This window comes from Hyaena hyaena, unplaced genomic scaffold (genome assembly GCF_003009895.1).
Source record: "Hyaena hyaena isolate Hyena2069 unplaced genomic scaffold, ASM300989v1 scaffold_562, whole genome shotgun sequence".
Classification (NCBI taxonomy): Eukaryota; Metazoa; Chordata; class Mammalia; order Carnivora; family Hyaenidae; genus Hyaena; species Hyaena hyaena.
The window spans coordinates 423,043-438,385 of NW_024081198.1; the positions used below are offsets into that span (position 1 = coordinate 423,043).

Sequence of the window (15,343 nt, forward strand, 5' to 3'; positions counted from 1 at the left end):
AGCAGGTAGAGGTTTAAAAATCACCCCTTAGTGTTTTTTTTCTATTGGTGATTTTAAATATAATCTAGATAACTTTATGTTCTGTTTTGTTCTTAACATGAGCAGTCACTCCTAATGACGACTTTATTTAGCATGTGTAGCAACTTTTAACTGTTCTGCTTGAATATGAGGGCTTCCTCTGTATCACATATGTAAATGATTCTATGATGGACATTTCTCACTCTGGAAGTTGGGCGGAGTTTCTTGCGACAGATCCTTGAAAATAGCTTAAGTAAATAAAAACCTGGGCATATCTGTAGTCACTTCACTGAGATAATGGAATTGCTTTCCAAAAGGTTCCTATCCCTTTATATCATGATTGCCACATAAGAGGGCTGGCTTCCCCATACCCTAGGCAACATTGGATATTATTTTTAAATTGCGGCTAATGTAATAGTTGAAATGTATGTCACTGTTTTTAATTTAACTTTTAATCAGTTACTTCAAAGACCCTTTCACTATCTCATAAGACATTAAAGAGGAGCAGAGAGAGAATACACTTTTTAGGCCTTGAATATTGGTTTAAACCTTGGTCTTGCCACTTTCTGCTTGTGTCCTGACCTTAGGCTGGTTACTTAGCCTCTCCAAGTCTCAAATTTCTCATTTGGGATGTGGAATGTTATGGGAATACTTCCCAGTATAGGAGTAATTTTGACTTCATAGGAGTGTTGTTATAAAAAGCTCTCGAGTGATAGCGTCTTCTGCTGCTCAGGTTGGCGATGATGTGATCTTTCCCCTTGTTCTTAGGATTCTAGGGGCTTATTCTGAGTTCTTTTGCTGGATGTTCAATTATTTTAATTCCATAAAGCAAGCAGGAAAAGTGGATTAAAGTCAAGAACCATCCTCATGGGGTCTAGCTGCTGTAATTTATTTAAAGAATCTTATGCTAAAAGATTTTAGCCAGCATTGATTCTAAATAAAACTTCGTTTACTGTTTGTTAGGAAGATGTCGCACATACCACATACTAGAATTACCTTGGTTCCACCACCCATTAAAACTGTTTCGGATACCAAAGGATGAGAGATGTTTTCATCCAGCCCCCTGATTGTTTTACACAAGATCATCAGACTCAGGTGCCATGGTGTCTGCCTTGCAGGTCAGAAAATGCAGTGCTTTGTGCATATTCATTTACTAAATACAGCACAGAGGATAGGGTTGCTTTCTGTACCCCTTATTTCCAAGATGGGAAACAGTTGAGAGTTGCTCATCTGCTCTGATGAGGTATTACTGGTGTGGCCAGAGTTTCCTCTGGTGAGAATAGGGATGAGCCTGTCTTTCATTGTTGTTTTATGATTATAACGTTTATCCTCCTTAAAGAGCAGATGCTGTTTTGATAATGTGGTAGATGTAGCGTTTCACCTCAAGGAAATGTGTAGGTTATTAGTAAATCTTGTTGGGACAAAGGCTATCTTTTTCAGCCCGAGTTACTTTCCTACTTGACACACTGTGTACAAATCTGTTCCATACCGATCAAAGTTTTAAACAAAAAGTAGAGGGGCACCTGGGTGGCTCAGTCAGTTAAGCGTCCGACTTTAGCTCAGGTCATGATCTCGCGGTTTGTGGGTTCGAGCCCCGCGTCAGGCTCTGTGTGGACACCTAGCTCAGAGCCTGGAGCCTGTTTTAGATTCTGTGTCTCCCTCTCTCTCTGACCCTCCCCTGCTCACGCTGTCTCTCTCTCTCTCAGAAATAAATAAAACACTTTAAAAAAAAAAAAGTAGAATGATCAGAGCATTAAGAATACAGGCTTGGATAGAAAAGGGCTTTTTCCAGGAACATGAGTACAAAAGAAGAGTAATTATGAAACGTTTTAGACTTCCCTTTTGTCAAAAACATTAGAAACACGGTGATGGATGTTGACGATAAGTAGACTCTATGGTGATTATTTTTCAGGCTATATGAGTACTGAATCATGTTGTTACAGCTGAAACTAATAGGTTCTTTGTCAAAAATGATAAACAATATACATAGCAAACAGCAAACGGGGATGACCTATGTAACATGTTTATTCCATGTAGGCCTCTTCCAAATCAGCGCGTAAGGATGAGCCCGCTATAGAAGGGTAAAATGGACAGATATGAAAGAAAAATTTGAAGGGGTAAGAAATGTGAAGTAATGTATAAATTGCTAAGCAAAATATGTAGTCAGTGCTCGTCTGTCTTTAAGAGCAATAGCCGGTCTTGGGGAATGGGTGAGTGGTGGGTACCGCATACGTGGTGCTGAGGTGCATGAACTCTCCCAGCCTTTCTGCAGGCACTATGGGCTCGTACAACAGACGGCTCCTACCCGGGAATTCCACTTAAAGGGGAAAAAATGGACCTATGCGTTTATTGCCTTTCACAATTGTTTAGAGGGAGGGAAAATTGGAAACAGCCTGAATGATTTAAACAACACCTGTTTTTTAAGTGAAACCACCTGTGTAAACTATGCTGCCAACATTTTAATAACGTTTCGGAGCCCTTAAAAAGCAACCTAGAGCGTTAGTTAATGCCTTGGAAAGATAAGTGGAAAGTTTTCAAGTTTACTAAATTTATTAAGCTTGTATTAAGTTTAAAAATTGGTTACAGAGCATTGTGATAAATAAGTAATTTGACTTTTTAAAATATTCTGCGGGGAAGATGGGTTTTTGTTTTTCTTAAGCATTTTACATAGATACAACAAAACCACTTTCGTGTTCGTGAGACCAAAGAAATAAAAGGCAACATCACTGATCTTGGAGAGCCTATAATCTTATAACTGGGTGGAGGCTGAAATTTTTTTCTAATTATTTTTTTGAATCTTAAGATAATTATTCACAATATAGGCATTTTTCTTCCTATTAAGGAAAAGGACATTATGATGGAAAGACTGAATGCTGAGCTGAACTTTCTACAACTGAAACAGATTTGAATGTGACACAGTAAAGATTATGAGGCATAAAAATGAAGAAAATGTGGGAATAGTGTTGTGTTGAGGAAAGTAAGGAGATAAACGTTTAGACTGCATATAGTTGGTGTTAGTGTTCTGGAGGAGATTGGATAGAGATGCTTGAGTCCCTGGTTTAAACATTAATCTTCAGCAGGTTCTTCATGATCATTAACAGTAAACATATCAGTCCTAGCACCCCTGCATTGCCTCATCAGCCCTGCACAGTGGATGCTTGAATCATATCTACAATCATAATGTCACTGTTCTTTATTTTTTATTTTTTTTACTATACATCCAAGTTAGTTAGCATGTAGTGCAGTAATAATTTCAGGAGTCGAACCCAGTGATTCATCCCCTACATATAACTCCCAGTGCTCATCCCAACAAGTGTCTTCCTTAATGCCCCTCACCCATTTAGCCAATGCCGCACCCACAACTCCTCTACCAACCCTCAGTTTGTTCTCTGTGTTTAAGAGTCTCTTGTGTTTTGTCCCCCTCCCTGTTTTTATATTATTTTTTCTCTCTTCTCCTATGCTCATCTGTTTTCTATCTTAAATTCCACATATGAGTGAAGTCTTAGGATATCCTTCTCTGACTGATTTCACTTAGCATAATACACTCTAGTTCCATCCACATTGTTGCAAATGGCAAGATTTCATCCTTTTTGATTGGCAAGTAATACTCCAGTGTGTATATATACCATATGTTTTTTATCCATTCATCTGTCGGTGGACATTTGGACTCTTTCCATACTTTGGCTATCATCGATAGCACTGCTGTAAACATTGGGGTGCATGCGCCCCTTCGAAAAAGCGCTTCTGTATCCTTTGGATAAATACCTAGCAGTGCAATTGCAGAGTCATAGGATAATTCTATTTTTAATTTTTTGAGGAATGTCTATACTGTTTTCCAGAGTGGCTGCACCACTTTCATTCCCTCCAACAGTGTAGAAGCGTTTCTCTTTCTCTGCGTCTTCACCAACATCTGCCACAGTTGTTAATTTCAACTATTCTGACTGGTGTGAGGTGGGATCTCACTGTGGTTTTGATTTGTATTTCCCTGATGATGAGTGATACTGAGCATCTCTTCTAGTGTCTGTTAGCCAGCATGTCTTTTGCCCATTTCTTCTCTGGCTTATTTGTTTTTTGGGTGTTGAGTTTGATAACTTCTTCATAGATTTTGAATGCTAACCCTTTATCTGAAATGCCATTTGCAAATATCTTCTCCCATTCTGTCAGTTGCCTTTTAGTTTTGACGGTTATTTCCTTTCCCGGTAACTCTACTGTTTTTTAAATCAAGTCTGATTAAACACACATGCATGCGTGCACATGTACTTTCACAGACTGCAATAGAATCTGTGGTTCTTGTTTGAATGTACTGTAAAACTATAACATATTCATGTGTCAAATCCTTATATCGTCCAAATCATATCTTTTTTGTTTTTAAATCTTGCTAAGACTTTCCATAATTTTTTAATGGTTTGTCATTATTTGCGTCATTAATGGAAAGCCAGCTTATTCTATAGGCTTTTTATAAAGCTATTCTATCACTTCAACTTACTTAAAAGTCTGGTGGTTTTTGTTTTTTGGCACTGTGATCTTTTTTTTTTTTAAACCTATAGCAGAAAAGTTGAAAATCCTGTCTATTCCATCTCAGAGGATTGCTGACACTTTTGTATGTTTCCTTCAATATTTTTTTATTCCTTAAAGTTGACATCCTACTATACAAATAATTTTAAGTCATGGTTTTGTTTTTCCACTTGACATCCTAACACAAGCTTTGTGGCCCTTCATAAATACTTGTCTTATTCCTAATTTTAAGTTACATTGTTCTTAAGTACCAAAAGTTTCTTATTTTCCTTCCTATTCTTGATGACCTTTAGATATTCTCTTCAATTAGGAATTTGCGTAATACCAAAGATGGGCACTTATCTTTAGCTACTTCTTCTTGACTTGGTGTTAACTTCAGAAACTACAGATAATGTACAAGTGCTTATGGCCGATCAAATAAGTAATCAAAGAACCTTTAGGAGTCAATTTTTAACTCCATGCTTCCCTGTCCACCCCCCTCCCACAAAGTATATATGTTATAAAAATAGTTGTAACTCCACAATAACCACTCATGCAGTTATTTAAAAGGGTGAATACAGGGGTGCCTTGATGGCCCAGTCGCTTAAGCCACCAACCCTTTCAGCTCAGATCATGATCCCACAGTCATGGGATGGAGCTGCACATGGGTTCTGGGGTGACAGAGCAGAGCCTCTCTCTCTCTCTCTCTCACTCTCAAAATAAATAAACTTTAAAAAATTGCCAAAAAAAAAAAAAAGAGTGAATACATATGAAGTATTTAGGGGAGTGCCTGGCACACAGATAATGTTGAGTTGGCTGTTAACTATTCATGAAAAGGCTGCTCCTCACTTAACTGAGGAACAAGGGGGAGAAGAAGGGGGGAAATGGTGGGGGAAAGGGAGAGAGGCAAACCATGAGAGACTCTTGAATGCTGACAAAAACTGAGGACTGATGGATGTGGGGGGGAGGGGGGATGGACATGGAGGAGGGCACTTGTGGGGATGAGCACTGGGTGTTATGTGGAAACTAATTTGACAATAAACTATTGAAAAAAAAAAAAAAAGGCGGCTCCTCTTCTTTGGCTCACTTGTGCCAGATTGTCACTAGGGGGCAGACTATGTTGGGAAGGAAGTGAAAACCCAGCTGGAGTTGCAGTGTGTGTGTGTGTGTGTGTGTGTGTGTGTGTGTGTGTCCACCTGACTACACAAGCAAGAACCGGTCTTTTTCCCTTGACTTTCTGACTAGCACTTCTGCTTTTTATTTTTGGAGTTCTTTGTTCTGCTGTTTTAAAAGATCATTAGTGACATTTACTATATGGTATATCTTAGTGTAATTAAAGTAAAAATTTTAATGGATAGAATTGGTGTCATGTTGCTGATTTCTTCTTATGAATCATCTAGGCTAAAAGGTTTCCCTTTACACCAGGACAGCTTCGAGTTTACTGTTACTTAACAAATGAAAAAAAACTCCAAATTAAAAAACTGCATGACGTCCAAAATGAGGTGGCATAGGTCTGTTTGTAATGCTGATACTTCATTTTATTCTATTTATGATTTTAATACTGATTGATATTTTAGTTGTGACAGGTTTCTTGGGAGAAGGGGAGATGTGGTTATGGGTTATTAATATGCAGAATCTGGAAAAAGGGTGTTGTTCAATAATTAACTGTGATAACTGTGATAAAGTGAAAAGCCAACATCTCATTGTGGCTTTTCTTTATTAATTCCTTGGTTATTTGCCCTTCCGTTGCCAAGGGTGCAATGTGTTCTTGAGGTCCACCTTGCATATTAACAAGTTGTATCTTTTCCACAGCTGACCCGTGACAGGTAATTGAGTTTGTGCTGACAGCCTGTCCGATTGCAGGCTCCGGGGTTGAGGAAAGAGGGAGAAGGAACTATTCTGTTTCCTTTCTGCCAGTCTTCCTCCCTCCTCACACCCTAAATGTTCTGTAGGTTTTCTAAGACAGTAGCTCTTCCCTGCATATATTGATAGCACGTAATAGGGTTATTTACAGCTAACAATTTCCACATTTATTTCTATTACTAAGTCTTGTTTTCTAAGGAAATCCGGAAACAAGCATAGGTCATTTTTTACAAACTGTTTTCTTTTTTTAAATTAAAAAGTATTAAATGTTGGGTTATTCCTGGTTGTTAATGACATTACTTTTGTTTAAGGAAGAATGTTGCCTATGTTCTTATACCCACACCATCATGTACTTTGAGTTTTTGTCATCATATTTTAATGTAGTTTTGTAAACTACTGTACCAAAAAAAGCATTTAACAGATGCCAGTAAAGACGATCCCAGTTTGTGCAAAGTTCCAAACATTATGAAGAGAGGCCACTTGATTTTCCGTTAAATGCCAGTTGTAAAGCAATAACTGCAGTCTTCAGAATGCGGCCCAAGTAATTTTATGCCTCTAGAACTATTATATTACAACTGGTAGAGAAATTGCATTAATCTTTTTTCTTGATTGTTAGTGAGTTCCTCAGAACATGACTATTCAAATTGAGCTATAACCTTTTATCAGCCTGTCATTAATAGAAGTTTTATCAATTGTAACTGGGAACACTCCTTACTTGAGCCATTTAAAAAAAAGTGCATCCAAGATATCAGGTTTATATAGAGATTTATATACAAAATACTTGGGAAAAAATGTCCGTTCTCATTAGTGTGAATATAATTAAAAAATTTTAATCAATATGGATGACTGTAATGAAATCTTAATTTTCTCCCTAATCCCAAGTAAACAGTAGGGACTCATCCTAGCTAATTTCCCTTACTGACCTCTCACGTAGTTCGAGAATCAGTGACATTATTGGTTGTTATATAAAACCCCAAAGACCACCCACTTTCTCCTCCCCTTTATCATCCCTGATGAAAACCATAACAAGCCCTCAAGCATGTACAGTGTGATGTAATTGAGAGGCTGCTGACTGCTGGATCCGCTAAGAGGAGATTTTATTCAGAGGAAGAGTATTGTTTGGGCAACATCTGGAAGTGAAAACGGAAGCCAGGAACCCTTGGATAGCTCGGGTTGTTGTTTGTTTTTTTTTTTTCTCTTTTGTGTATGTGCGGTGGAATGACATTGGCTATGTAGGCATGTTTCCCCCCGCGGTGATTTCTTGGCTTTGAAGAGCACCGAGTTTAAAGAGACAGTATGTGATAGTGCCTGGAAGCTGTTTCTTCTGTGACATCTTTTCACCTGCTCTGAAGACATGTTGTTGTCTCCCAAATTCTCCTTATCCACCATTCACGTACGACTGACTGCCAAAGGGTTGCTTCGAAATCTTCGACTTCCTTCAGGGTTTAGGAAAAGCACTGTTATTTTCCATACAGGTTTGTCTTGGGTACATATCTGTTTAGTGTTGCATGCGGGACATCTTGATTAACTTGCATCTGCTTATCAGAAATGTTCTAAGGAGATAAGATAATTGAGGAAAGAAAGCTCTAATGAGAGAACGAAGCTTACTTTGTAAAAATAAGCTTTTTGCTCTTAACGTTTCAACACCCGAGCATATGATACTTTTACTGAGTTTAAGCAGATGTGTGCTTGTTTCGTTTATAGAAGGCAGAATTGTTGCCTTGATGCTCCCCTGCCTCTTTTCTGACACTAACCAAACCTGTGAAAATCAGCACCTGTTAAATTACATTGTACTTCCGATGATTTTGGAAATGGGACATAGGTAAATTAATGTTTCTCTCACCCTTAAAGAAGGAGATGAAATGAGAGCAGTTTCTATAGTTTTTCATTATGAATTTTCTCACTGAGATTATGATAGGTTAATTTAATATGCTAGAAGATTTCTAAATTTGAAATATTTCCAAAATAAAACACCCTACTAGTCGTGGAGAAGTGGTAAGGGAGCCACAAAACAAATTAAGTTTTTCTAGCTTCACACAGAAAATGTTTGCAGTCACAGAGGACCACCTTTGATATTTATGCTTGTATCTGCTTTTTATTCTCTGTGCCTGAGATGGAAATAAATGCAGTGTATACTTTAGGCCTATATAAACCTGCATGCTTGCTTTTAGGGGGTTCAGTTCATTGCTTCCAGTTGCTACCTCTCGTTCTAGATGGTAATGGCAGCTATGGTAAATTACATTGAGTTTATGCTGTAAAACAGATGTATTATATTTGATTCTGGCTGGTAAGTGTTAACTGTAATAGGACTGTTTGAGTATATAAACACATTTCTTGTTTCATATTCATGTCATCCCTGATGTGCCTTGTTTTTCATTTCTGTCCCTAGTGATTTTTTTTTGGCGGACTGTTTTTAGTTTCCCACGGGCATCTCCCTTCCCTCTGGGTATCTCTCATTTTTTCCAGCACCTTCTCCTCATGTTTCATAACTCCCCTTGACCTGTCATTTAAATCTGCTGACCTCTCCCTCGGTCTGAGCTGGCTGCTGAAGGTAAATGAGATGTTGGGAGGCAAATAGTGGCTCTCTCTTTCCCAGCCCAAATGCCACGGTCATTTTTTCAACCTTCAAAAAAAAAAAAAAAAAGGATGAAAAATGAAAGGGTGCCTTGTGTTTGCAAATAGTTTGTATGATCGAAAATAGCTCCAAATAGCTATTAACTTTTTTATTGTAAATCTGTGCTCCAAGTTAAAGAGAAAATCAAACTGCACAGAGGTTATACAATTGCACGTGAGCCTCTGTCTTTCCAGGACCCTCTGTCCCCTGTATGGAGGCAGCCATTCTCCTGGGTGCTTGTATAACCTTCCAGTAACTTGCTAGTCTTCTGTGAGCCTATATAGAGTTTTATAGACTATTGCTATATAGAAATGGAAGCATACACACACACACACACACACACACACTAATATAGCTTGCTTTTTAAAGTTAATGTATCTTAGATTTTCATGTTAACACATGTTTATCTATCTCTGTTTTTTAGTAGTTGTGGAAGCCATGATCTGTTTAACCAGTCTTCTGTAAGTGACTTTTTACGGTTTCTTCCGTAAGTAATGTTTTAGGTTGTTTATTGTACTTCTGTGAAGCAGATGGATTTCCAAGGCAGCTTAAGCAAAAGACAGAAGGCTTTTATTATCAGAGTTTGACAAACAGTTGCTATTTTAGGTACCTTTTATTTTCCAAATTTATATAAAAATACTTTCAAACCTTCATTTGGCTAAAGTGAAATTAAAAACAATTTTTTAATGTTTATTTTTGAGAGAGAGAGAGAATGGGCAGGGGAGGGGTTAGAGAGGAAGACACAGGATCTGAAACAGGCTCCAGGCTATGAGCCATGCAGGTGCCCCTAAAGTGAAATTTTTAGAGATTCAGTGCACTTAGAGGTGATCTGGCTTACCTTCCTTATACCAGGAAGTCAGAGACGTGCGTTATCTTGCTCAAGGGCACAGAGTAGTGGAAATGCAACAAAAACCTGGGACCTCTGTTTAGAATGCTTGGCTTACAAGTGTTCCTGGCTGTGAATTTTGTGGTAATTCTGTTAGATCTGGTGAATAGCAGTAATGGGGAAAAAATAGTTTTGTGGTAGGTGGGAAGCATTTTAAAATTATGTAAGGAATAGAATTCTCCATACCCCCAGTGAGAATCTTTTGTGAGCTGATCCCATGTTACATAATGTTAAGGTCCAAGAGATCTTTCGGTGAAATGGGTATTGAAGTCCCAACATTTATTCTTACCCATAAGGGCTGTAAGCAGTACCTTGTGTTTATATTCTTAATGAACTAAGTGGTGTTGGCGTTGTTTGCCAAAATGGCACCGGTACTGATCTGGGTTCCAAGAGCCTGGGGGTGTAGCCATGGTTCTCCTGGTAACCAAAGGAATGACCTTGATCACTTACTCATACAAGAGCTACAAAATAAAGGAATTAGAGGAGAGGATTTCTGAGGTCCCTTTAACCTCAAATGCCATCTACAAATTTTCTGGATATAGATTTAAAAAACCTATATATTTGTTTCACCTGAAAATTCACCGCATCGAAACTAAATCACTCCTTATCGCCCAAACTCAGTTAATACTCGTGATTTATTTATTCCTCTTCATGACCCGTTTTTCCTTTATCTTGTCATGTAACATCTGTCATCTTTGAATCAGTGTTCTTCCTCATGTATCCACAACTAATTGGTTGTAAGAATCTAAGGCCTTGCCCTCTGAAATCTCTATTTGTTTTTATTATCTGCCACTACTCTAATTGCCTTTCTTCTATGTGGAAACATTTGAAATTGCTTTTCTTAGAAGTTAAAAATGACCAGATATGGACAGTTTCATGTAGTTGGTCTATTTGAAGGATTTCATCGTTGGTCTTTGCCACCGCCTTCCCTCTGTTTCCATACGGAATCAGTTTTGTTTTAAGTTTAGCTCTACATGTGACTCTTGCTCTTGGGGTCATGAGTTTGAACCCCACAATGGATGGAGACATTACTTAAAATAAATAAAAGACTTTAAAAAGTGGTTTAAAGTAAGCTCTACACCCATAGTGGGGCTTGAACTCAGTGCCCTGAGGTCAGGAGTCACATGCTGACTGAGCCAACCAGGAGCCCCCTTTCTTCTCTTTCCAAACCTTTGTGGTATTCGTTCATTCACTTCATAAGTGAGTACTTATTAGACATATACTGTGTGGCAAGTTCCATACTAGATGCTGAAAATACAGCCAGGATGAAGGCACGCATGTTCCTGCCTTCACACAGCCCATAATTAAACAGAATATCATGTAACCCTGGTAGGGTTTGGACTAGATGTCCAGGCAGCTCTTAGGGGGTAAAGCCAACTTGATCTAGGGCTTCCAGAAGAAGTACCAATTAAGCTGTGATCTCAGGGTATCTGGAGTTAGCCTAGATATAGAAAGTGTTCCAGGCAGAGCAAGCAGCATGTGAGAACCTGGAGCTGAGGGAGAGGATGGTTCCTTCAAGGAAACAAAAGAATTTTAATGTGTCTGAGCACAGAATGTGAATAGAGAGGTGCTAACAAGGTGGGCCTTGGCCACCAGGACCCAGGAACACCAGACCCTTTCACTGGGTCTTTACAAGGGGACACCGTGCGCTCTGGTATGTTGTGACTGTGCGGCATCCATTGAAGGGAACGTGTTATCAGATTCAGGATGTCATGTTCTCTGTGGAGAGGGGCAAGAAAGGGAAGGGTGTGTTTGTCGGCATTCTAAGTGATGTTGCAGGGTGTCTAGCGTGGATGAAGTTCTCAGCGTCAGGGAAAGGCTCTTCCTCTAAGTCTGGAAGTGATTTCACTGACTTGCCAAAATGCTGGCAGTGGTCTCTTGTTGAAATAGCTGAGTATCCTATTGTCTTATTGATCAGCTTGTCTGAATCCAGTCATTTCTTGCCCCTCACTTGCAATGCCACTTGTTTTCTTTGTGTTATTTAGCTGGGATGGAAGTGGAAAGCCATGTTTTTATCATCTTTAAATATCCACATCAAGAGTAGTACCTAACATATGTTCAATACTCAAATAAATTAACTTGAAAGGAAAAAAAAAAAAGGAGCTGTGTCTCAGAATTTTTCACATTAGTTCTCTGCATATTAGTTCCAATTCTAGGATGAGTCAGTAGAGGGAAAAGAAGTGTCTTAGTAGAAATATTCCTCTCCACTAGTTTTATCAGAATTTGTTTTTTCTTTGAAGCTGGAGATAGTTGTATTAATTATTATGAAAAGTGCCCTTTTGAACCTCAAAAGGTTAATACTTTTGACTGAAGTGAAAGCCACTCACTGCACTTATAATTCTTTTTGCTGAGCCACTGATACCAAAAGCAATTATTATAGCAAAGAGGAGTGATGTACTACATATATATATATTGAGGAGTGGCAGAAGTATTATTAATAGGACAAAATATTTCATTTCCTTAAAACCACAGTAAAGAGAACCATTTTGATTAGATATTCGGTAAGAGAGAGGCAGAATATGAAAACATTTAATTAGAACAAAAGTCATCAAATTATTTTTGATATTTATTTTTGAGACTGTTGAGAAGAACTGCTTTTAGCTGGAGTTGAAGACAGCTTGACTATGAAGTAACTTCTTTGTCTCACCTAAAAAGCAGTTCAGACGTTCAGTGGCTCAGCCACGTCAGGATCAACACCTCTGCTCTTAGCTTCCTCCTCATGACCGTTGCCTCTTGATCTCATGATCACTGCTCCAAGAAGGAAAAATAAAATAATGAAGGGGTGGTGCCAGATCACTAAGGCTTGCATCTCATTGGCTATGTCTCATTCATGTGACTAGCTACCTGCAAGGGAGGCAGGTGAATTGAACTTCTCCAGTCTCTAGAGCATGCAGGTTTAAGAGGGGTTGCAGCCTTTTTATAGTGTCTGATCCAGAGGGGCTCAAGCCGTTAATTCTCAAAAGCTGATACTGGCTGCTTATAAATAAGGGCAGTGGATCTTTTTTAAATTTTGTTTAATGTTTGTTCATTTTTGAGAGACAGAGCATGAGAGAAGCAGGAGCAGAGAGAGGGTAACAAAATCCAAAGCAGGCTCCAGTCTCTGAGCTGTTAGCACAGAGCCCAATGCGGGGCTGGAACCCACAAACCATGAGATGAACTGAGCTGAAGTTGACTACTTAACCCCTTGAGCCACCCAGGTGCCCAAGTGGAGTGGATTATTTAATGAGTCTAATCTCACCACAGATCTTGTTATTTTTTTCTCTTTTATGATATGGATAGGTTTGGGAAATGATTACCTATTTTGTAATGATTTCAGTTAAACACTTTGAAGTCACTTTGGACACAGATTAATATTTGATTTTGATCTTAAATGAAGTAATTTTCAGTTATAAAAGAATATGTGGAGGAAGAATGTCTCAACTTGACATATGGCTTTTGTATATTTAAAATGCATTTTCTCACTCTCTCAAAAAAGAAGATAAACATTTAACAAATTTTTTTTAAAAGAGGGAGGGTCACCTGGGTGGCTCAGTGTGTTAAGTGTCTGACTTTGGCTCAGGTCATGATCTCGCAGTTTACGGGTTACAGCCGCATTGAGCTCTGTGCTGACAGCTGAGAGCCTGAAGCCTGCTCCTGATTCTGTCTCCCTCTCTCTCTGCCCCTCCCCTGCTCGCTGTCTCTCGCTGTCTCTCACTATCTCTCGCTATCTTTCTCTCAAAAAAATAGATGAACATTAAAACAAAATTTTTAATGTGTTAACAAAAGGTTAATATTTTTATCAGTACATTTGTGGTAGATATTTATAAGCTGACACTAAATAAACTTGAATTTCTCTCATGGTTCTCTTTTACTACCTAATACAGAAGTCAATGGAGGCATTTTAGAAAGCTTCAATAAAAAAAACAACAAGTGCATTAGAACTTGTGTGTAAAAAGTTAAAAGATTCAGTCATTTGTAGAATACAGAAGACCTCACAAGGACCAAGTTCAAGAATAGCAGATGAAAGATGTAACCTTTTACTATCCCTTTGTTACAGGGGGAATCCATCTTCTTTTTGGTTTCCTTGAAAGGAGTCTTGAAGATTTTGCTGGCTTCTTGCCACACTGATAAGCATTTCCTGAGAACTGATCTTGTGAATGGCATTTGCTAAAAACATTTTGTCATAGATCGATACTAAGGTGCTGTAGCTATGGCAGTCTTAGAGCTACAGCTTTGCTAGAACCCATTGGTAGGGACTTTGTAGATATATATTTTATCCCTTGTGCTCTGTGAGAAGGCCTATCCCATTGCTCATATACAGTGTGAACAAAAGTACAGCAAAAGATACTTGTTTCCTATTCAAGTTGAAATAAATATTCACACTTCCTCTATTAAAATTTGTGTTTTTGATGAAACTGTTATGTTAGATGATTACAATTAAAATATTTACATTCAGGGGCGCCTGGGTGGCTTAGTCGGTTGAGCGTCCGACTTTCTCTTAGGTCATGATCTCGCGGTTTGTGGGTTCGAGCCCCGCGTCGGGCTCTGTGCTGCCAGCTCAGAGCCTGGAGCCTGCTTTAGTCTGTGTCTCCCTCTCTGACTCTCCCCTGCTCATGCTGTCTCTCTCTCTCTCTCTCTTAGAAATAAATAAAACATTAAAAAAAAGTATTTACATTCAGTATCTTCAGAATTGTTACAAGACTCACATTGTATTGCTTGCAAATGTTTTGCTGTGTTCATGTGTATAATATGTTCTTTTAGTCTTGTAGTTCATAAACTTAACATTTTAAGAACTCTAGATCATTTAAAGAACCAACAAATTGAGGGAGGTAATATCTTCTTTTTTTTTTTTTTTAAAGAAACTGCACAATGCAAGCTCAGTATCTTTTTTTTTTTTTAAATGTTTTATTTATTTCTAGGAGAGAGAGAGAGAGAGCGTGAACAGGGGAGGGTCAGAGAGAGAGGGAGTCGTAGACTGAAACAGGCTCCAGGCTCTGAACTGGCAGTCAGCACAGAGCCCGATGCGGGGCTCGAACCCACGAACTGCGAGATCATGACCTAAGCGAAAGTCGGACGCTTAACCGACTAAGCCACCCAGGTGCCCCAAGGGAGGTAATATCTTCTTAAGAGTACTCCTAAAAAGGTGCACATGGGTGGCTTAGTCGATTAAGCGTCTGACTCTTGATCTGGGCTCAGGGAATGGTCTCACAGTTCCATCCGTCAAGGCAAGTGCCCTGCTGGGCTCTGCACTGACAGTGTGGCACCTGCTTGGGACTGTCTCCTCCCGTCTTTCTCTCCCGGCCCCTCCACCCCTCCCCCAGCTCATGTTCTCTTTTTCTTTCTCTCAAAGATAAACTTAAAAAAAAAAAAAGTATTTCTGAATGTAATGAATTTCTTTGTGGTTAGTAGTCCATTTTAAGAACATGAGAAATCTGCTTATATCCTGCCATCTACATGGGAAATAGTTAAGGTCAAGTTTGGGTTGGTTA

At 38.8% G+C, this 15,343-nt stretch overlaps 1 protein-coding gene across 8 annotated transcripts in view; it reads left to right on the plus strand.

Annotated features, from left to right (window-relative positions):
• The window catches only part of MTUS1 (microtubule associated scaffold protein 1), a 173,062-nt gene that overhangs the window by 114,072 nt on the left and 43,647 nt on the right, over nt 1-15,343 (plus strand). Inside the window, exon 1 of one of the 8 annotated variants that reach the window (XM_039256317.1) lies at nt 7,539-7,850. The exons of the other annotated variants lie outside the window; for them this stretch is intronic. Coding sequence (XP_039112248.1) covers nt 7,730-7,850 — 121 coding nt within the window. The 5' untranslated portion in view covers nt 7,539-7,729. Of the gene's footprint in view, nt 1-7,538; nt 7,851-15,343 lie in introns of those variants that run through there. 8 annotated transcript variants of the gene reach the window in all.